This window comes from Sapajus apella, unplaced genomic scaffold (assembly GCF_009761245.1).
Source record: "Sapajus apella isolate SASKATOON/1434 unplaced genomic scaffold, GSC_monkey_1.0 scaffold23, whole genome shotgun sequence".
Taxonomy (NCBI): domain Eukaryota; kingdom Metazoa; phylum Chordata; class Mammalia; order Primates; family Cebidae; genus Sapajus; species Sapajus apella.
The window spans coordinates 27,640,079-27,664,578 of NW_022436963.1; the positions used below are offsets into that span (position 1 = coordinate 27,640,079).

The 24,500-nt window shown below is 35.0% G+C and overlaps 1 protein-coding gene across 3 annotated transcripts in view; it reads left to right on the plus strand.

Annotated features, from left to right (window-relative positions):
- CNTN6 (contactin 6) overlaps positions 1-24,500 on the plus strand; it is a 295,215-nt gene that overhangs the window by 214,728 nt on the left and 55,987 nt on the right. For all 3 annotated transcript variants that reach the window (XM_032290508.1, XM_032290509.1, XM_032290507.1), the window contains 4 exons: positions 3,427-3,611; positions 7,613-7,749; positions 9,250-9,379; positions 11,399-11,549. In XM_032290508.1, the coding sequence (XP_032146399.1) occupies positions 3,427-3,611; positions 7,613-7,749; positions 9,250-9,379; positions 11,399-11,549 (603 nt within the window). The remainder of the gene's footprint in view (positions 1-3,426; positions 3,612-7,612; positions 7,750-9,249; positions 9,380-11,398; positions 11,550-24,500) is intronic.

A 24,500-nucleotide genomic window follows, 5' to 3' on the forward strand; every position in this document is an offset into this window, starting at 1 on the left:
TGATATCATTCTGGTGTGACCACGTTCTGCAGAGCAATAAGTTGTCAACAGATGTTCCACAATTTGTGGTTTTTCACAAAGGTTTTACTACTAATTTTTTTGTCTTATATGCAATTGATGTTCAATTCTCCAGACTTCTATTTTGATGTGTGTCTAATGCCTATATAAAAGTACTATAATAAGAAATATTTAAAGGTTTCCTACATTTGGTATTGTAACTAGAGTAGTACATGATCAGAGCCTATTGGGAATTCTAATTAATTGAATTTTAAAGAGGCAGATCCTGAAAGTATAATTTTTAAAAAGTGATTTATTAGATGAGATCTTAGAAAGAACCCAAAGGAAAATAGGGAAGTGGGGCAGGGAAGAGAAAGTAGCCATGCTCAGTACAGTGTCAAGCAAAGTTCCACAGAAGATAAATTTGGCTCAGTCCTATAGCTCTGAAGAGAATACAGGTCACACCGAGATTTGTCCCACAACCAGGGACATAGAAGCTGGAGAAGTTATACCCTAGAATCTAGTCAGTGATTGGTTAAGGGCTCCTCCTGGGGGAATGTAAATTCCTAGGTACTTTCAGTTCTTTCTTTATGAAGATAAGTTAGCTATAGCAGCTTGACGACAGTGCCCAAAAAGAGATAACATGAACTGGCTCTTAAGGGTGCAAAGTACATAAGAATCTGGGGCAGAAGAAGAATTAGAAGGTATATGAGTCTAGCACTGACATTTTCTGCTACATTGTTCCTCTAAGAAAAGTATGTCTACATAGGATACCCCATTTCTCCTAACAAGAGGAGAAAATGCTTGTCCAGCAAGACTTTAATGTTGTGACTGAGTTATTTTTCCGTGGAAAAGGTGGAATTCTTCCACCTTCTCCAAAAGGCGGAATTCTTCCACCTTCACCAAAAGGCTGGACTTGTTCTTTTTATGCCCACACAATTTGGCCACTTAAAATGGAGATGCACTTCTGTAAAGTAATAAATACCTAGGCTGCAAGGGAATGATCCAATTAGGTTTGTGCAAAAGTAATTGTACTTTTGCCATGACTTTTAATGGCAAAAACTGCAGTTATTTTTGCCCCAACTTAATACAATATCTGTGAAGTCAGAATTCTTTTCCAGTAACTTGGAAATGAATCTCAGCTCTGTCTCTTTAGCTTTAGGAAAAGTAAGTGAAATTGTATGTATATATTATACAGATACACAGTACCTGGTACTCTGTATTGTACAGGTACTGTTAGTCTGTATAATATATGCATATAAGTTAGCTATTTGTTGTGATGTTATTACAATTATCATAACTGTCAAAATGTTCAATTACTTAGGTATTTAGTTATATAAAAATGACATCTGTCTTCACAATTAATATAGAGAACTAAGATATAGCAGTGGGAAAAATACACAATTTTTACTTCTATTTTGTCTGAATGTTTTAGATTAAGAGCTTTTTCAGTGGTATACTTTGCATGTATTTGTCATAAATCTCAGAGATTTGCTGTCATAAGAAGATAATGAATCATGAATTCAGATAAATATTAGAGCTTTTTATTTCCTTTGTAAAATTTTTTTCTTAGAAAATTTTTGTTACACTGGTAATGCATGCGCATTGTAGGGAAATAATGAAAATTAGAAATAAGCAGAAAGGAGAAAATAAAAGACATTTAAATCACAACTACCCATAGATAAAAATTTCACCTCAATATACACAACATTTGTATTTTTAATTGAATAATACCTCACATTCTATAAAATTCACTAGACATTGTGAATATCTATGTGAATAAATTTTCTTCTGGAATTTCATTCTTATTGGTTTGATATGCTCTAAAATGAATGAAAAAGAACATCAGTTATCTGAGGTTAATTGTTGCCAAGAATATGCCAATTTATTGAAATGTCAAATTTGTAGCAAGTGACAAGGCTTTTCAGAAGGACAAAAACTTAGTATATGATAATAACAAGTTTATTTTGTACTTAAGACAATTCAAAATACAAGTTTTCACTGTAGTTGTATGCTAATTCTGAGACAAATAGATGAATCAAACATTGATTTGGGGCACATTTTCTGGGAAATATGTTTGAGCACATCTGATTTTATTCTTGTACTTTATCCTTGATGTACACAGGAGGATCATAATTTTTTCCAATAAAAATGTCTAAGGCTTAATAAGTTTTCTTGCTTGAAGCTTCTACTGAGTCATCCCCAACTTTCTGCAGTTGTTTACTGCTCAAACTCTTCAAATCTTTATTTGCCAACTGCTTTGCATGTAATTGGATGAGTTTCCCACATTACTTCTGCTGACTTGAAGAAATTCTGCCTCTTCTTCAAGGCTTACAAATTGACTTTGCAAAATGACTTACTACCATTATTATTAATAATTTGAAATATAATTAGAATAGAATTATTTAAACCATCTGAAAATCTATAAGGGAATGAAGAATGACTTGACAAGAGGAAAGGAGAGATGTTAATGTGAACAGACTGGGAATTCATTTTACATATCATTAGTTTAGTAGTGGATATTTTCCTTCTGGAACTTTGCTTGGAGCCTGCCTGTTCTTACATTATGCCTTCTAAACCATTAATTTCTAAATCCATTTCTTATTGTTAAACACTTATAACATGTTTCTTTTATTATAACATGTGTTTTTGATCCTTTAAAAGATGCCCATATTAGACTAAAAATAAATATGAGAAAGCAGACTAAATTCATATTAATAAAGTTACTTTATTTACAAATTCTGTATAACAGGAGACAGTATGTAAATCCAGCTTTATTTTGTCATTATTTTTTAAATAATGTATAAATGAGAATTTTTTTGAGAACCATAGAGCCTATTTACCAGTTCATATGGGTCTATTTTATAGTGCTAATTTCCCTGGAAATATTTTAGCTCACTCATCACATGTCTTCAGTTACCTATTAGTACCAGTTTAGCTCTAGACCACTACATTTTTTGCCATAGAAACTATAAATGTATATAAAGCCTGCCTAGTCTTAAATGTCATGTTCTCACAAATAATTTCCTGACCACTATAATAAACTAACATAATCTTATTACTATCTCTACACCCTATTTCTTTCAGTTATTGCCGTTTGCAACTGTATTTGTTTTTATTATTTGTTTATGGTATGTTTTCCACTAGTCTGTAAGCAACATAAGGGCAGAGGACATACCTATTTTATTCATCAATATTTTCCATGACTGAACATAGCACCGTGACTTGCATATGACAGACACTTAATAAAGTGTTTAATAAATGACTGATTGAGTGAATGGTGAATGATTGCATGATCTGGAAGCTAGTCATAATGCAATAGATGATTAGAATATTTTTCTTGAGAGTTGTTTGTAAGGATGCTCTTGTTTTATTCTGCTGTCATAAAGGCTACACCATATTCTATTCTAATGAGGTATAACTGTTTAGTCCAGTCCCTGATATTAGTTGGAGAAAGTTGGACAGAAGCCCGTTGCCAGGAAAAGTCAAGTACAGCAAATCCCAAGCTATCCTTGAAATACCCAACTTTCAACAAGAAGATGAAGGCTTTTATGAGTGCATTGCAAGCAACCTTCGAGGAAGAAACCTTGCAAAGGGTCAACTCATTTTTTATGGTAAGCTAATTGAATTTCAGATGTATATAAAATATTTGGTAATGCCCTTCATAATAAACTGTGGAACTCATTAGCATGTTGTGAAAAAATGTCATGTGGAAATAAGGAAGGCATATTTTCAGATTTAGATGCTTAATACAATGATTAACAGATGGAAATGACCATCTTTAAAATATGATTTTAATTTTAGCATGGTCTTTGAATGCTATTGTTTATTATAGTTGCCTTGAAAATATCAGCAGTATCCTGTTAGAGCCATAAAAGTTTATAATAAAAGGTAGCATGAACTCTCATATATTTCCCATAACACGTTCTGTAGCAGATTATAGCAATCCTAATTCTAATACTAAGTAGAATTTATAAATGAAGGAAAAAATTGATAGTGAAAACATAATACTGCATGGTGGTTTATAATATTTGTTTCTATTTTTGATATTTTGCCTACCCATAAGTAAATAATGTAAAAATAAGGTTATTTCATTATTAAAAATTATGTGTGTCTCAGTTACCAAAATCTCTCATTAACTTAAGTGAGATGATGAATACATATATTATCTAAATGCTGTCTTTGTGTCTTCTTTTATCCAGGCTTGAAATTTTCTCTTACTTACATTAAATAACCGTAAAATATACCTCAGAATTTTCAAAATGTGGTCTACTATTAAAATATCTTTAACTTCTTCAGTAAATTCAATATATCTGTATTAGATAACTTTAAAAAAGTATTTATATGTGGCCAAAAATACTTTCTTATGTGACATGTTTATAATCAATGATAAAGTAATTGGAGAAAGTGTGTGTGTGTGTGTGTGTGTGTGTGTGTGTGTGTGTGTGTGTAATAACTAGAAAAATTTAGGATACTGTAATTACTCCATAGGAATGCTGATTGATTGTCCTGTGGGGAGAACATATTAAATGTCTGTAATACGATTTTCCATTTTCTTTAGAATTTTCAACTTTAACCTGCAATGAAAACTACTATTTTATATATAGAATATGATTTCCTACTCATTATTCTCCTACAGTTTTAGCAAAGCTAGCCAAGAAAAACAATGTATTTTTTTTCAATAGTGCCTACACTTTAAAGGAAAGTCTTTGGAATTTAGCATTCTTTGTAAATAAAATAGGATGCAAATGAGAGTTTTTAGTAGAATTAAGATGTTGAATGCTTTGGCTAGTTTTAAAGACATATTTTCCATTTTTATATTTCATATACAAAAATAGAATCAAGAGATGAACCAGAACACAAAGGTATCCATCAACTAAAAATCAATAATAAAGTATTTTTCTCTATATTGATATAGCAAATGTTAGCTTACATAGCAATTTTATACACATTCATTTGTATAATTCTTAATCTTAAGAAGTAGAAATCTTATGATTAATCTTTAGAGGTGAAAATAATCTTCAGTGATACTATAGACAAAAAATTCTTAAGTTAATTGTGCAGGATCTCAGAGATAGTGATTGTCAAATTCAAGATCAGAACGTTGAAATGCCTTCTGAAACTGGATTCTGTCATAGCATTTCAACATGGGGGTCTAAATTCATTGTACTATATCTCATCACAACCAAATTAGCCATTTAATGAGCTTGAAATGGTCATTGTGGTTAATAATGGATACCTGGTCAATAACATAATCATTATGCTTCTTAGTCACATATTAATTCACTTTCTGAAGTGCTCCCAAAAGAAAAGAGAATTGACTAATTACCTCAGAGTTGAATAATACGTGAGAAATTCAAGAAAAGAATCTCTCAGTCTCAATGATATTGCTGTGTTTACGTTATAATTCAGAACCAAGTAATATTATATATCCATATATATTGTAGTTTTATAACCTCCAAATGAAATCTCTAAAGTATTATTCATCATAGAAAATAGAACATGTTCAGAAGAGTTAAGTGACTTTTCATAACCAGTCAATATGGCAGAAAAAAATCTAAAACTCAAGCCTGTATGGTAGGCCCCAAATCCTAAGCATCTTCTCCCATGAGTTTCCTACCTAGTTGAAAATTTAAAACTTTGCTCTGCAGAATTTTAATCATCTAAAGAATGTGCACATTAAATAAATGAATGTGCTCTAAAGCTACAATTATTGCATTAAGTATAAAATCAGATATATCTAAAACCTTTATAAGCTATGTGAAATTATATATGAGCATGTATTTCTTTTTGCAGATCAAACATATATTAATTAGGGCAATTTCTAAACAAGCACCTATGAATTATATAATTTTATTAATAATACCCAGAAACATGGCTCTATTTCATCAATACACCCAGTTCTAAGTTTTGCCTCGATTTGTCCCTCAAGGCTTCAGGAAGCATATTCTATAATGGGAAGTTGTCCTGATTTCCACAAGAGGTAATCCTAGGCTTAGTTCCCACCACCCAGAGACATCATGATTGCTTTTACTCATTCATAGGCTCATTGGAGGGTCTTCTGTCTTGGTGGGGGCCAGTTTTGCAGTAGAAAAACTCTAGAAGGCAGACAGACTTGGGTTTTATATTGTATACAATTTTGAACCCTCTTGGCCCAACTTCTTATTACTTAAAACCATTTCTACAGTGACCAGTTCAGCATTGTGTTTTGTACGGGTAACCTGAAAGAGTGTTGTCTCAGGTGCCAAACTAAGTACATCTTGTTTCCTGTTCTGGGTTTTCTTTGGCTCCTTCATGAGTCTACTCAGCATTTAAGCATGCACAGTCTGGATGTGCCAGTAGTTTACACCTGTGCTACCCTTAGATGACCATGAATGGGAACTAGTGAATAAATGATTTCTTTTCCTTTCGCTGGGTAGACAGCTCATAAAGACTCCTTAGAAGTTGGCATGAGAGAGAGAAAAATGGATCATGTTGGTGGTCAACTCAATAACTCATCCTTGCATTGACTTTTTTTTTTACTTTCCTGTGACAACCCCTTTTCCTGATACTTTTCCCTTGGGCTAGCATTCTCAAATAAACACATGGAACTCAAGCCCTTTACTTAGGTTCTGCTTTTAGGGTTCAAATTTTGGTTTCCTTGTTTTCTACCATGTGGTCTTGTACAGGTTACCTAACATCTTTGCAAGAATCCGCAGAAAAGATTGTACAGGGAATGAAATGCAATTACAAATATAAAGCGTGGGGCTTGCCACAGCCTGAGAGTCCAAGGGAAACATCATGTGCTTCTATATATCCAAAGACATAACTAAAGGAGAGTGATTAATTGGCACCTCTAGGCACTTTCTAGTCAGCTCATGAAAGAGATATTCATGTTAAAACATTTAATTTCCAACTAGCCTGTTTCCATAAATAATGGTAAAAATAATACAATCTTACTTTCACATCAATTATGCCAGTTGCCTGTTGCCTTAGTACTATGAAGAAATTTCTTAAATTAGACAAAATTTGGAAAACTCCCACCAAGGATTAAAGTAAGATATTGAACCTTTATACAACTCCAAATGTTCTATTTCTTGTCAAGAGTTTTATCTAGAAAAAAAGAATATTGGATTATTTTTCTACCAAAATGTGAGGAGGCTCCTGTTTGATTTATGCTTCAAGGTATTGAGTTGTAGTTGTGTCTGATATAGGTACAGATTTATTGCTTTTAGTTTAGAACAAATGTAATCAGTGAACTTTCAGATTCATTACACAGGTTCATATTTGATATACATTTTCTAACTTGACCTATGTTCTAATATTTAGCATGGACTTATTCCTTGGCCTTTTTCTACATTTTGACTTTTTCCCACAGCTCCCAAGTTGTTATACAGGTGCAGCAAAATGACAAATGACAAACATTTAACTTGAGCCAGATGCCCAATGATACTTGCAGCAGGATTTCTGTCACCCCACATTGAAGCTCCTGCGTTTCCCCTCCCTCAAATTTTGTGTGTGAAATCCAACTTGACTCTGTTAGCCTTGTCCTTCTGATCTATACAGCCCCTGGAATGTTGCATACTGTCTTGGATAATTGCCTTACCAAACAGTTGCACTTGCCTTTTTGAAACAGCTCCTCCAGAATGGGAACAGAAAATCCAAAATACATACCTCTCTATCTATGACAGCTTGCTTTGGGAATGTAAAGCTAGTGGAAAACCAAACCCTTGGTACACGTGGTTAAAAAACGGTGAACGACTCAACCCAGAGGTAAGCAACTATGTTGATATTAAAAGTTTACCTACTCTACTAGGTAAATTTTGTTACTAGCAGTACTAGTAGCTAACAGAAACAGCTAATGTTAAGGGAGTCCTTAGTATGTTTCAGGAAAGGAAGCCTACACGGATTTATTTAATCCTTAAATAAACTTGCAAAGTAACTCACCTTTCAAATGAGAAAAATAAGTGTAGAGAAGACAAATAACTTTCACAAGATCACACAGCTAGTCAGTAATAGATTCATATTTGAATATCATAATTCTTCATCATCACTGACACAGATAACTTTTACTGAACTGTCATACGAGCCAAGCCCTGAGATAAAATATTTTTCCATGCGTTATCTCATTGCATCCTCACAAAAGCCTTATGAGAGAAATACAATTATTATTCCTTTATTAGTTAAAGGAAATGAGTTTCAAAGAGGTTAGGCTACTTGTTTAAGGTCACACAGCACCTAGTAAATGTTATAATTAGAATTTTAAACTTTTATTTTGGTCTGATACCAGAACCCAATTTCTTAGTCATTACCCAACATCTTGGTTTTATGAAAACTGATGACTGTCTTTAAACCCCGAGGAAAGTAAAGAACTAAAGCAGTTATCCACATTTCTCAATTTAAAGCATACTTTCTTCTACAATACCGAGAAAATGAGTTTTTTTAATCTATGAAATTATCCAGATAATTGTGTTAATTCTTCATTTTACTTTGCACGTGTAAGAATAGCCAGAGACACAAAGAAAATCTGTTGTTTGGAAGCAGAATATAATGCTGTTCTTTGTTTCAGCATCAGTGGAATTTTCTTCCTGCATGCCTTTTGCATTTAACATTCTGTTTCCTCCAGCCTACTTTCCGCTTCCCTAGAGGATGGCAATACGTACCATGAAATATTTAGTCTTAAGTTATATATGTACCACTATGTCATTATGTGCACTTATGTGCACTCAAAGTGTATTTCTATACCCTAAATGGTGTTTTGTAACAGATTTTGGCTGTTTAGACACACTTTATAGTAGGCTATATAAAGGAAGGATTTAGCTCTCCAACTTAGGACTCAGTTAGAAAATTATCACATCGTTACATTTCAAATGTTTATGAAACTTTTGGAAAATGGAAAGCCAAGGTGATGTTCTAGTCATGAGATGCATATCTAATATTATTGTTAGTCATGTTTTCTGGAATAATTTGGATGGTGGAGTATTCCAAATTATTGTGTATACCAAATAACAGGAAGTTAACATACATTTTGTGCAAAGCATGCCAATTGTCAAATAAATGAGATAATATAAAACATACTACTAACCACTAAAATTATCCTAAACATATTTTCATTTTTTAAACTTAGACATGCTGCTCAGGATCTAGTAGTATATTAATACACTAAAGTATCAGATTTCATAGATATACACAAATGTTGTTTAATAACATATCCTGGTTAAGAGAATGCTACATTAACAGACTAGCATCTTTGTATACCTTTTCCTTTATTAGGAGAGAATTCAAATAGAAAATGGGACACTCATCATAACGATGCTGAATGTGTCAGATTCTGGTGTCTACCAATGTGCTGCAGAAAACAAATATCAGATAATTTATGCAAATGCTGAATTGAGAGTTTTAGGTAAGTCATTCATTTACAACCAACAAATTCAAAATGACATTTTAGCAAGCTATAATTATACATAATCTGAACTCAATTTTTTTTTGTGAATTAGCAATTGCTGTCTCATTAAATAATGGGAAATGTCTATATTAGCTTTTTACAAAATTTAAGGTGGTGATTATTATTCTGCTTGGGCAGTGCACTGGGGCTTGAGAAAAAAACCCACCACTGAGTGCATCCAAACCAGAAGAAGCTCTTCCAAAGCTGATTCTAGCAGGAATTGTTGAGTATCACTCAAAAAATATCTATTAGGAATATTTTCAGCTGCAAATTAAAAAGTAATAAAATTTATCACAATTCACAGTGACTAAAAGAAACAGTGTTTTATTTATCTCTTAACAAGAGGGGCATTGGCTGCCGGGTATGGCACCTCAACTTGACAATGTTATTCTTTATACCTTCCCTTCATGATGAAAGCATCATGGTTTAAAGATGGCTGCTGTAGTTACAGAAATGAAGTGTATACTCAAGGCAGAAGAAGAGGGAGGTTGAATTTATCACATTTGTCTGTTTTATTAGAAAAGAATTTCCCTTAGCTTCCACAGCAAACTTTTTTTTTATGTCATTAACTAGAGCCCTGTCACATGACCATCCAGACATCAAGAGGAGGTAGAAAGATAAGTCCGTATATTGGAAAGTACTGAGATTAAAGCAATTTGAAAATGATATTTTGGGAAATCCAGCCAGTGGTGTCTGCCACAATAAATGACTCGCTGATAGCTTTCAACCCAAGGCTTTCTTAGTGGTAGGAAGAACAAAGGAGATAAAAGAGAGGAAGGATCAAATAACAAGACACAAAGTTTTATGAGCTTATGGGTGATGAGCACTCATTCATTTGTTCATTCTTTCTATCACAATTGTTTGATTGAATATTTATTATGTACTAAGCCGTAGCAAAATGAAGTGACCTTTATCTTCACTGAACCTATAATTTCAAGGAGCAAAAAAATGTTAGATTTAAAATATGGCAATTCTTATGGCTAAGAATTGAGAAGTTGATATCATTGCAGATGATGAATTGAACATAACCTAAATTGAGGACATTCCCTTTAATCTAAGATCACAAATAAAAATGTACACAAGTCAAGTGAAGGGCAGAGAAGCAACATCTGAAAACCCCAGAAGCAAGAGAGCAAGGTATATCTAAAAGAAATTCAGTTCACTTGAGCTTTAGATTAAGAATGGTGATTGAACACATGGATTCCAACATTCATGAAGTTGGAAAGATTTAGATGCACCCCAGTAGTCTAATAATTTCTTGTGCTTGTGAACTGGCATTTGTTTAACATTTATTTAGCGAAGGGAAAGCCAACATGATGATACAGTATTTCTGATGTATTTCAATGGTATTTTATTGCTAATAGCAAAAAGTTGTCTGATTTATTTCAGTGCTAACTGCAATAGAATACAACAGAAATAAATCAAAAACACACACATATATATATAAATATAGGTACATGTATATATATATATATATGTGTATGTATGTGATATATATGATCTTTTTTTTTTTTTTTTGGCTGAAATAGACTTTCCTGGTCAGGATTAAAATCCTTCTTCAGTCTCTTTATCTCCTTTGTTGTAAATGCTATCAGAAAAGTGACTTTGTCTAACTTTCATCTTCCCTACCAACTTGCTTTTGTTATTGCAATGACCACCAACAAAACAAAAATATGTTACAGTTTTTGAGCCCATATTTTGTGCCAAGCACTATACTATAATCCCCTGCAACTGTTATGTCATTTAATTCCCCACGCTATCTTCCTAAGGTAATTTCTATTGTTATCTTCATTTTACAAACAAAACATAAGCTCTAAAATGTTAAGTCAGTATTTGGTCCCAGAACACCTTGAGCAATGTAACTGAAAAGAGGTTACAACTATAAATATTAGATTCTGTCTAGCATAGCAAGTCACCCTTAAGTCACTACATGTTAATTAAGTAATTAAAATTTTTTGTTTTTAATTTTGTTTTTAGCCTCAGCTCCAGATTTCTCCAAAAGTCCAGTTAAAAAAAATTCGTTTGTTCAAGTTGGTGGGGATATTGTTATCGAATGCAAACCAAATGCTTTTCCCAGGGCAGCTATCTCTTGGAAAAGGGGAACGGAGACCCTTAGACAAAGCAAAAGGTAAATCAATTTTTATTTTTAAAAATATTTTAAAGTGTTTATAATATAATATCTTCCAAATTTTGGGGTTTTAGTAGGCCTTTCAAAATTTCCTCTTTTATGATAAGCTTTCAGTGGCATATCCAGAGATGCTAACATTCTTCTCATGATAGTAAAAAACAAAAAAGATCTGATAAAGTCAAGACCTGTTTGTACAAATTAGCTGCAGTATTTTCAGTGAATGCACTTGTAATAGATAGATTTAAAAAAATCTTTTAAGACCTTTTTCTACATTCAGATTGAAGCCTTTTTCCCAAACCGGCCTGCTGAGAAATCAGTGCAAAGAACATTTCACAAAGGAGAGAGACACTCATTGGAACACACCTGGTGTTGTGGTTTTTAAATAGTCACACAGGTGTTCACACCATGACAAAATGAATTCACCACATGAAGAAATGTAGAGAGGTTCCTGTAGAGAAGGAAGAGAGGTTTCCTTCCATAACGGATGCAGTTGCAAAACCCTAGATCAGCACTGGCATGTTTTCTAGGAGATTTTGACAGAAAAAAAAAAGAGGTGTTTTTCTCTACTTTGTAATACATTTTATTCTATTGTACTGAAGAGCCTTGTATACATGAAGTGAGTAGACTACAGATGCTGCTGTCTTTAATGACTCACGCATGTTACTATATAATCAGATATGCAATTAAATCCTAATGTGAATGAGCCATTGTGCTAAAGATATGAAAATAGTCCCTTTAGTTCAATGAGCACTTCATCAGCATCATATGTTTCATGACTTAATGCTTATGAGGACAGGCAGGTAAAAGGCCAGGTGAAAGAAAGGACAACGAAAGTGTTTTAAAATATAATTGTTAGTCTTGGAAGAAATGACTGTGAAGGACTAGAAAGTGAGTTCCATACCCAAAAGGGATAGTCACAACTCCAAATTCTGTCAACTGTTGCCTTGTGGGAAAATAGAACTAGGTTTGTGGAACTTCCAATGTTTCAGAGAAACCTGGAAATCTGCATTCTGGCATTGACGCTCCCATGCCAGAAAAGTGGCCATAGGCTGGAAGGCGGACACGATTTTATCACTTCTAATCCCAATATTTCATTTGTGGCCACGGAAAAAAGATTAAAACAAAAAGGTTAAAACAAAAAAACCAGGGGTTTCTGTGGTTTGTGTAAAGTCCCATTGCAGTTATAACTGCTGCTTTGAAGCCCCTTTCCATTTATGGTGATGTGTTCCGTTAATGAGGTATACACCAGAGAGCCCCTTCTAGAGCATTCTGTCTTCCCTTATTCTATACGCTTCTTTACATCCCAGGACTAAAGCTTTTCCCAGGACAGGAATTATGTCACATTTATCTTCATATGTCCTGTACCTTAACACAGAACCAAAATTAATAAATATCTGTGGAATGAATGAATGAGTCAAAAAGGACTAATATTTAAGGCATTGCCAGCTTTAGAGAAAGGTTGTTCTTGGGGAAATGCCTCAAGACTTACGAACAGGTGCTTCAGAACTAAGCTGAAAGAAAAGGTGAAAGGAAATGTGTTCCCTGACTCAGTTTGGGTCTCTTCTGTGTGCATTTCCTGAGAGATTTGCTCCCCACAGATTTAGATGTGAATTCTTCTTAAATGTTTTCTCATTCATTCCTAAAATCTAATCAAGATTTGAATACATGGCTGTGAAACAGAAAACCTTAAGAGACCCTGCAGTATGAAACACAACACCCTGTTCTAAGGGTCTGGACAAATTGATTAACAGTGCCTCGTTTAATAAAGTAACTCACCAAAAGAGCAGAATGATGACATTTACCTTCCACAAGCTGTAAAGGCCCGAAAGCAAAGTATGTGGGGAGGAGAAAGAAAAGGAAGAGGAAGGATTTGAGTAAAGCTAAGATAAAGAGAAAAAAAAAGCACAAATAAAACTGCTTTCTAAAACAACTTTTCAGGTTTTTGTTTTATTTTGCCCCATTTGGAAAAATTTTGGGGTCATTTTAGCCTCAACACAGTACTAATAGTCATATCAGTTCAGCATTGTCTCTCTTTGATTAAGGGTATGAGCGCTGTGATTTCTGTTTATAGATTATTCTTTCATTCTATCCTTTCATTGCTTTAGGATTTCAATGCAGGTCTTAACAAAAGAAAACATACATACATACAAACAAACAAACAAATTATCTCTTGAATGTGCATTCTTAAATGCTGAAAATAATTGAGCTCCAGCAGAATATAGTAATTACAGTCACAATATCTCTGCATGGTATAGATTACATTGATCAGTAATTTTCAAAAGGTCACACAGTCAACTCCATAAGTCTATGGCCCTGCACACTTCCTAGCCTGTCCCTTCTTCTGATGCCATCTGATCTGGCTGGTTTTATTAAGTGCATGGCTTCAAGCTGTTTGTTGAGAAATATAGCATCTATGCTTCTGTTTGTGTTGGCCTATTGGCTTTTGTATAGTCTTATCACGGGACTTCCAAACAGATTGAAGTAAAAAATTAGAGTAGTAGTAAAAAAAATAAAGAAAGAGAGGAAGGAAGGAAGAAAGGAAGAGAGGGAGGGAAAGAGGGGGAAAGAAAGAGAGGGAGAAAGGAGGAAGGGCAAGAAGGGGCACTGTTGTTTGCTAGAGATGTAGTGTGGTACACTAAAAATATTTCAGGCCCTACCGTATTGAGTGTGTAACTTCGGGCTAGTCATTTGTCTTCCAAAGACTTTCATATATAAAATTAATTAGAAGTACTTCATTTTCCTAAAAGAGGAGAGAAAGTCAAACGGTTTCTTCAAGCTTGTTCAGGCCCAAGGTTGATTATTTCTTCTTCATCTTTGGTCTGAACCATTAGATGGTAGCCAAATTCTTTTTTCCCTGATCAGAACTCCCTCTTCTTTTTCAAAAGAGTGTTGACAGAATAGATCCTAAATTCTAGCAAAGTAGCTACATTTAGCTTTCAAATTGTCATGACTCTGGAGAAGATAATATTAAAGAAAGCTTTGGAGAAGACAATATTACAGTAGTAGTTAATTTCACAAAATATTTTTTCTTACATTTGAACACATAAATACAATTTATTTCATTGAGTATGTATGCATTCATGTGGGTGGGGTGTGGGTAGATGGGTATTTAGGAATTGGCATCAAATTTCCAAAGCAAAGGAAATTAAATATATTAGGAGCCAGGGACAGAGTATTGGGCATAAAGGTTGACTTTGCAATTAATTTTTAGATTTGATTGCAAATGCAAGGTTTATTGCATGTGTACATACACTATTCATGCTATATTTGAAAGGAGCACTAGAGATAATCTAGCCTATTTTCTGAAATTACAGTACCAGATCCTAAACTCAAACACAGAATACTGAGCCCAGGATACATTTTTAATGCCATATCAGGCTGATTATTTCACTTAAATAGCTGTATATATAACATATATAACTTCTACCATCTCATACCTCTGCTAAAGAATGGCAGAGTTGTATATGTAGGAAGAATAAGAGTCAGATAAAGAAAAAAAAAAGTTCAAATTTTTACAATGATTCTCAGTAGAAATAATTTCTGGTTCTTGACCTTGGAAATACCTATGTGAGGAAATGTACATTTTTAGTTTCTGTTATAAAACTTCTATATGGTACTGTCTACTTTGAAATTTCATTGTCACTAACTCTTGCAGCCAATAAAGTATAACTACCTTGAGATGGTTAAGAGGGCTCTAAAGAAGCCTATTCAAAGTGATCAGACTGAATTGCTGACTTATAAAAAATGGCGGCAGTATATATATTTTGACAGTTTCTTCTAGTCTTACATGAATTGAAACAGCTTCCATCACACAGCTAGTAAGTGAAGAAGTTTAGACTTGGTGCCAAGTCTTCCATCTCTGTATTCACGTCTTTTCCTTTCTATGGTTAATGGAGAACACACACACTCTTCAGTTTTTGAAAGGCTGTTGTCACATGATTTGAGGTAATTTGATGTGTTGCTAATTCAGATTAAGTAACATTTCCCAATACAGTGAACATATTTATTATTAGTCTATGTGGTGTAATTGAATTCTTGGGTGTTTTAAGAGTTCTATTCCTAAAACAAGGATCTATATTCACAGCAGCCTGTCAGAGGAGAAAAGTATTTCTTGCACTAAAAATAGGTAGATGGCATTACAGAGTCCAAAGGCTGCCTGCTTTCCTGCTAGGAATGAATGGTCATGCAACATCTGTCTCATTCTTTTTAGACCTACCAGTGGTTTAGAAATAGCACTTATATTGAAGAGAAGCAAAGGGAATATTCCTGTAGGAGAAACCAGGAAGCATTGGGAATTAGAAACCAGGGGTTGTGGTCCTAGATCTATCACTGAAAAGTGGTATGACCTTGAATAGAAATGCTAGACTCCTCTTTTTTTTTTTTTAAGGCCACTCTTTCTTGGATTTATCTTAAGATAAAATAATATGAAAACAATTTTAAGAAATATTAAACACTGTATTCATATAGCATCTGTTTGCACAGAGATTACATTTTAAAAATCAATAAAAAACCCTACCTCAGGAGGTTAAAATTGAAAGTTCTATCTTAGTTATAACTTTATATATGTTTTAATGATTTACTTGGGTGAACAAGTGACTTAGCCAAACATGGAAATTGCTGTGAATTATCAAAACCCCTAAAATGATTCAATTAGATGGAATCAGAATTTACAGAGATCCCTATCAGCTAGGCTGTAAGCTCCATGAAGACACTGAGCACCATTCTTTAATTTGCCATTATAGGCCTAGCATCCAGCACAAACCTGGAATATAGCACACATTCAATAAATATTTTCTGTGTTGCTAAATTTAAAAAAGTTAAAGTTTAATTGGTTTAACTAACTGTAGGGATTTTGCAGCTAAACCAAAAATTTTAATAATGAATAGACCCATGGTATGAATATTCATGTATTAATTTCTTCATTCATTCTGCATGTATTTGCTGAACACTTACAATAACCTAACTGGGTGCAGGGGATAAAATGTTAAACCAGATAGTCACGTGACACATAACATTCTTCTTGCCTTTTCTTATGATAATGTTTTTCTTTAAAGTTATTTGAAGTCAAAGATCTGGGTTGAAGTCGCAATTCTACTTCTTAGTTGATAACTTCCAGCAAGTCCCACTTCACAGGTTCTCAATTGGTTCATTTCAGAGAAAAATCGTACTTGACTCTCTGATGAGGTTATATGAAACTCAAATAGTGTGTGCGGAAGGACAGGTGAGCTATACACACACTGCTACATTGGATGTATTTATTGCTGTCATCGTGACTTGTATGCATATCCCAGTTGTGCGTGCTTACCTCTGGCTGCCAAGGAACAACCACGGAATATCAGGATGAATACAGATTAAGTTTATCTCTGCAAGGCATTCTCAGGCAACTGAGGGAATCAATTTCACATCTGCTAAGTTTGATTAATCACTTCTTTTTATCCTTGTGGATCTACTTAGCAAATGAACTGACAGAAATCAAAGTCCTAGATTTGTCTCCTTATGCCCAGTGACTGCTGGCTACCTATTCAGGGATCACCTCCTGAATTTAATAGGAAATGTTAACCCACTGGAGAGACAGTTCAATGTTGTTCTGTGACAGGCAGCATTAAATACAATGCCTGAATAACCTGGGGTTTGGTCATAGTGGACACACGAGCTTTCATCAATGAAAACAAAGAGATGGAGAAAAGAAATTTTGTCCTGTTATTGAAAGAATAGTATTATTCAGTTGAATCTGGTTGGGTGCAGTGGCTCATGCCTGTAATCCCAGCACTTTGGTAGGCCAAGGTAGAGGGACTGGTTGAGCTCAGGAGTTCAAGACCAGCCTGGGCAGCATAGTAAGACCCGGTCTCCACCAAAAAAAAAAAAAAAAAAAAAAAAAAGAAATGAGCTGGGATGTGGTGGCATAACCCTGTGGTGCCAGCTAATGGTTGGGTGTGTGGGGGCTGCTGAGGTGGGAGAATAACTTGATCCCAGGATGTTGAGGCTGCAGTGAGCCATGATTGTGCCACTGCACTCCAGCCTGGGTAAGAGAGGAAAACCCTGTTTCAACAAACAAACAAACAAACAAATGAAAACTGAATCTATAAGCAATTGACAGCATTTTCTCTCAATTTCCTAAAAAAAAAAGTCTATTGCATTTTGCCCTGATTTTTTTCGAATAAATAAATAAAATAAAATTCAGTTAAAAGTCAAACAAATTGTTATAAATATTGACAATAACCACTTTGAGCACTTTTTGTATGCTGGGTGATGTATCAGGCACTTATTTCAAAACATTAAAGCACATTTTTTTCATAATCAGTTATGTTTCTGAGGATCACAGTTGTCACCCATTATATGATTAAAATTTGTATCATTTTTACCCCAATAATCTCAAAGAGCTAAATACAAAGGCATTTTGAAATTTGCAGAGAATCAAACTGACTCAATTATAGAGATTCTACCCCTTGGCAATTGGTTTCAGAATGTGATCGTATATCTCAGAACTGAAGTAAGTGGATAGATGAACTCTCTGGAGTCATTTCCATTACCTTTACCGACTTACCCCAAGTATATATATTTGCGGAAAGGTGTTTTCAAACCATGGATTCTGTGTGATTTATCCTACAGTAATGCCACTCTTAAAATCTGTGTGGCTCTGGGCACTTGGCAAATGCATGTACCTTGTGGGAAAGAGTGAACCCATCAGGTGGATTGGAGTCTTACTCAATTATTGAACAAGGAGTGTTTCTTCAATATTTTTGCCTTCAAGCCTCAGAGTTAGAGCAAACTCACTGCACTTCCACATGTCTGGCTCCACAACACCCAGACGTCTTGGACACCATATTCCATTCTGGGAAAACTATACAAGGAAGGTGTAAAGATGGTAGGGAAAGTGGAAAGCAGGGAGAAGAAGTCAACGTAAGAAAGAAGGAGATGAGGGAGAAAGATGAGAGAAAGAATCAGGGAATTCCCCATGATAAGACAGAAGTGCTAGTTATTGAGCAAGTCACTGGATGTTTCTTCACTTCATGGATAAAAAGGTCTCCTTGGGAAGGCCTGTTTGAAAGCTCTTAGCATAATGCCTGACAGAGAAAAAGAACAGGAAAGCAATTTGTTTGTCTGTTCTTCTCATTGCTAAATTATGTGGACAAAGTAGTTCTTCTAGTTACACAGCCCATTGCCCTATACTTAGCTACCACGACATTTTCTTCTTGGAGGTTTTGCCCTATCATCTTACCTTGTGGAGGCACCAGCTAATGGGAGCCTGACTGCCTGAATGCAAGACAGCCAATTATATGATTCTCCGTCCCTGTATGACACTTCTCTATATATTTTACAGTATCTACCTTCTAAATCATTACTGTTCCTTTTACTTTTACCTTTACTCCCAAGTGCTTAGTCTTAATAAAATATCTCCGCTGCACATGCCTTTTCAAGGCGAGATTATACATTATGCAGCAACTGCAAAGCAGGCTTCTCTATCCCTTCCTCCTCCTTGCAGACATTCCTAATGGAACAAGCAAGTAAACTTAATTTTATTTTGTATCACCAACTACTTAATGTGATAGTGCTTAGTACATCAGGTAGCATGAGTATCAAATAGGCAAATGAACCATATGTTCCAGTGTTTAAGAAAGAATGGCAGTCTGCATAATGCCAGGCTTATTACAATCTCCCTTCTGTGCTGCTTCTTTGTAATAAAATTTTAAATTGTTCATACTCAACTCCTGATAGCCTTGTTAAGGTGAGCCTTTCCAAGGGAATACATGTTGAAGATGTCAAGTGCCATATGATAGTCTTGCCTGTGTCACACGAAGACGTAACAAGCTAAAATCCTGTGTGTGCCCCTGTCAGTCTTGCTTTCATTTTCCCCTCTTGCCATCCAATCCTCCTTTCTTTATTCTCACTGGCCTCCACCTATCTGGGGCACTCACCTTTCACACAGTGCCTGCAGAACCACCCACCTGCCATGGTCTGAAAGAGCTCCGGTTCATTAAAGGTATAAAGCCTGCCTTTAAATCCAGCCTGCCTAACTGAGAATGCGCTGTTTTACCCTGCTGCCTTGTGTTGGCCTGTTACTGCTCTAGTCTCCCTCCTCTGTTTTCGTGATGGGTAATGACATCCTGTGGCTTTCAACCAAGGGCAAATAGGAGAAAGCAAAGAAGTTTCACAAAATAAATGGCATCTTATAAATTCTTAAACTGCATCTTACAACAGAAAATGGGTAGTCTTCCTTATAAAGCGGTTGTGAATTCATGGGCTGCTATATCAGTTGGTTTCAAATTTGATCACTCATAATAAGAATCTTGTGAAAATTGTGAAAAATACAGGTCCCAGAGCCATGCCCATGATTTTGATTTAGTAGGGGTGGAGTAGGTTAAGGAATCTGAATTTGTATAAGTGCAATCCCTTTGCCTTCAAGAGAGGCAGAAGTTGTTGAATATCACATAGAGGAGCACTTGTTTGGTGCATACATATCTACTTCAATAGAAATGTGCTTCATTTTATCTCTGTTCCACCCCAGAAGTTTGCTTCCTATTCTAACAGCTGAGCCATTCATTTCATCTCACTGTTGAAGAGATGTAAATCCATAGTTCTCTCACTTTTTGAAAATATGAATATAATTGGCTGTAGAATGGTATCTACTTACTTTTATCCCTTGCTTCTAATTTCTGAGTGACATTTATGTCTTTAAAATTTTACATAAATATTCAGCAGCAATAATTTTATAGAAAGAAAAGGTCAATTATTCATGTAATTTATACAAATGACCTTTTGTTCTTGGTTTGATTTTTGAGAAAAGAAGTGGTTACTTGATATATTTTAAAGTATAATGTCCTTTTTTATTTACTTAAAACAAAAAAGTTTGATAACAGATATTTGTTACATCCGCACCTTCTAATGCCACTGAGTATATTTTAAAACAAATAAAAATAAATGAATAGAAAAAATTGCTGCCTATGACAATCCAGTTGAAGAAATAAAAGCTGGAGTAACAGTGTAGAAATCAGTCTTGTTAATATCTTCCAAACAAGCAGTAAAGCTGTCAGAGCACTTTTTTCTTTTTTATCCACTGACTATAATTTTTCATTTTTGTTTTCCTTTTTTTCTCACATTAGAACTTTAAAATTTTTTTCAAAAGAAATTTATGCAGGAATACCTTTTATAACATAGAAAAAAATTGAACAAATCAGGCTAATGTCCTGGAGGAAGAACCAGAGCCCCACTCAATGCCCTCCTCATTTCCTCTCACCTAAAGCTCTACCATTTGCCCTAAAAATCCCCTAGCTCTCCAGAGAGCATAGTTTGAGGACTCCTAATTTGAAGTGACAAATCTGACTCTCAAGTGTGACTTGTCAAAATATTCATTTATTTATAAGTACAGTGGCAAACCAATTTGACAGGCCTTGTGAAAGATTATGAGTTTATAAATTTGAATGAGCTGAGTCTCCTGGGGAAGGCAGACAGGTCCACAGCTCCTGGGCAATGGGGCATGGGTCACTATTAACATGTGAAGAGAGTGAGAGAAATTCACCAACTTGGCTTACAGGAGTCCAGAAATACTTCAACAGGTTGGAGGTGACTGAGCTGGCCCTTGAAGACTGGGTGGAAATTTTTCCCGGAAGAGAAGACTAGGAGGTACAGGCTTATTATGTGACTGTCTTACTCTATATTCGGTATCTAGACTTGGTACCATTTCAGAATTTTGGGTACCGATTTCCCATCCTCAATACAAAACACGCTTCCCCCCGAGTCCTCTAAGTGCAAGTAAAGTGGACTCAAATCATTTTCTGAATCATCCAACAGTTGACTACTTGACTACTCAAGGGATGCTTGGACATACCTAATAACACATATTTTCATTCCATCTCCAATTAAATTAAACAAATACAGCCATAAATTTATCCTCCTCATATTTAACCCTGAGTTTCATTATATAAAAATGACAATGATAATAGCAATATTCATTTATATAGTATCCATCAAGGGCAGATAATGGTTAAGATGTTTGATACATCATTTCATTGACTTTTTACAGCATACCTATGAGAGGCATTTATTTATATTTTTAGATGGTTAAAACTAAGGCTTAGAGAACTTAAGCATCATACTGGACTCAGTAAGTGATAGAAAAGCATTCAGTTCTGGGAAGCTCTGACTCCAAAGCCTTGTATCATCCTAAACATCACACTGCAGGATTTTAATTAGATTTCTGGTGAATTGTAGTGTCCATCTGTGGAACTAAAGGTTCCTTCATAATGTACATTTTTTTGGTTTCTTCAGAGTTATACTAAAAAAATCTTCTCAAAATAGTGATATGCAAGGTAAAACTCTGTATCACTAAAAGGTATAAAATAAGTCAACATGTTGACCAAATACCTTCAGCAACTTAAATACACAATGTTCAAATGACTGATGGGATTTTTCCTTTCTTTTTGGGGCAGGGGGGTGGGGCAGGGGGAATGGAGTCTCACTCTGTCAGCCAGGCTAGAGTGGAGTGGCATGATCTCAGCTCACTGCAACCTCTGCCTCCCGGGTTCAAGCAATTCTCCTGCCTCAGCCTCCTGAGTACCTGGGATTACAGGCATGTGCCATCACACTCAGCTAATTTTCGCATTTTTAATAGAGAGGGGGTTTCATCATGTTGGTCAGCCTGGTCTTGAGCTTCTGACCTTGTGATCCACCCACCTCAGCCTTGCAAAGTGCTGCGATTACAGGCATGAGCCACTGCGCCCAACAGACTGGATTTTTAATGTGACATATGATGCAATTTGTTATTACATGGAGACATAGATATGTAAATTCAATAAACAGGTATAAAGTCACTAAGCTCCACAAAGGAATTAGTGTAGGTATAAAACTGAGTATCATAACTAAGAAGAAAGTGTTAAAGGTAGCAGACAAAGAGTCATAATACCCAGGTTGGTCCCCTATTCTCAGCAACTTTTGTAAGCCTAGTTTTATAGACTCTGTGGAATGCTATAATTCAGTAGGCAAAGGGAATCCAGGATGGAAATTCCACTAGTATCCATCACTTTCAAAAACGTGTTCAATCTTGATACTCAAGTTTCCAGATACTCGTGTCATGAAATCATCAGAATACAGGGAGCTGGAGTGAAAGGGTTAATAATCATTAGCGTTCCAACCCAGTTCTCTCACTTTTTTATATGTGAAGGAAGCCAAGAACCTTAGTGTTAAAGTTGCTAGTTTAAGGTCATCTGACTTGAATCTCCTCTGTCTATCCCAAAGTTTGCAGCAGAAACAACTTTACATTTATAAAACTTCAAAGCCCTGAGGAAATCACACAATAGGTTGATAACCATAAATGTAATAAAAGCATAGCCAGAATGTCCTCACATGTTCAGACATCTCCATTCTGTTCTGCACAACTCTCTTCTCTTTTGTATGTTCAATTGGTTCTCCTCTAGTTACTTTGGGAGCATAGTTCTTTTTTGTTTTGTTTTGTTTTTTAGTTGTTTTTTATTTCTTTTAAGTCCTGCATTTACAAACTTTTTTGTGCTTTTCCAACTTCATACTTTCTCATCTTTTCTTTTGATTTACTTGGGCTGTAAGACATGTTAGCATATGAATCTATATTAATTCTCTTTTGTGTTTTCTCAGTCATCTCAAAATGCTGCAGCGAATGGAGATGCTTTATCTTTCCCTTCTTCTACTGAAGAGCTTAGGCCTATTTCACTGGATTAATTTAGTTAGGCTTTCCATCTGATGCTGTTTTGTTAGTGTTAAATCACATTTCCTTAATGTTTTATGGGTGTCAGCATAACAGCACACTCTTAGGCATGCTGTTGGAATAAAGACATATCATGGCACCAAATAATTACATTATTTAGCAACTGCTCTTATCTACCATCTCCTAATTTGTGCCATAATTCAGTCATCCTGAATCTGTGTTTGTGTTGTGTCAGACACTACAAAAATGACATGTAAATTATTTGTATATATTAAACCAGGAGACACATTTTGATAAATTTAGAGGTCTGACTATTCGATGCTTACTTTCTGCTTTGGGATTTAAGACAGTTGAACCAAAGACTTAATATTGAATCATCTGTTCACTCCAGTAGTTACACACTAGTCATAAATACAACTACAGACAGGAGGAATTCTGAAAAAGTAGAAACTGACACGAGTAATGTTCTCATTTAAATTAAAATGTATTTTGAGTCTATTTCTAATACGTAGGTAACCCTTCTGAACAACCCTCTGCTAATAAAACCCTTTCAGTTAACTACCTAAAGACCTTGAATCATCCTTGAAAAACCAGTTAATGGGAAGTATATCCTTAGTTATTTAATATGTTAAAAATATGTATTTCTAAAAAAGTAACTTAAAAGTACTCAGGTCTGTGTATTTCTTTTGTTTGTTTGTTTGTTTGAGATGTGGTCTCCCTCTCTCACCCACACTGGAGTGCAGTGGTATGATCTCAGATCACTGCCACCTCTGCCTTCTGGGTTCAAGCAATTCTCATGCCTCAGCCTCCAGAGTAGCTGAAATTACAGGCAAGCGCCACCATGTCCAGCTAATTTTCATATTTTTAGTAGAGACAGAGTTTCACCATGTTGGTCAGGCTGGTCTCGAACTCCTGACCTCATAATCTGCCCACCTCAGCTTCCCAAAGTGCTGAGATTACAGGTGTGAGCCACCATTCCTGGCCTATCTATTTCTTTTATAAGAATCTGTGAAAACCCTGCTTTCCAGCAAAACATAGCAAATTGGGTTTATTTGTTACCTCTTTATGATGCCACTTCATGTAGGTTTTCATTTTTGTTTCCCTTTCTTTTCCTTTTCCTATTGCCCATATAGATTTAATCACACTATGTCTAATATAACTCAATGCAGGTGTCCAAAGGAACACTATTATTTGCTTGGAGCTAGGAAAGAGTCTAAAATAAATACTAGAGATCTGGTTGCAACAATGCTGTGAATCAGATGAATATTTAGAAACCA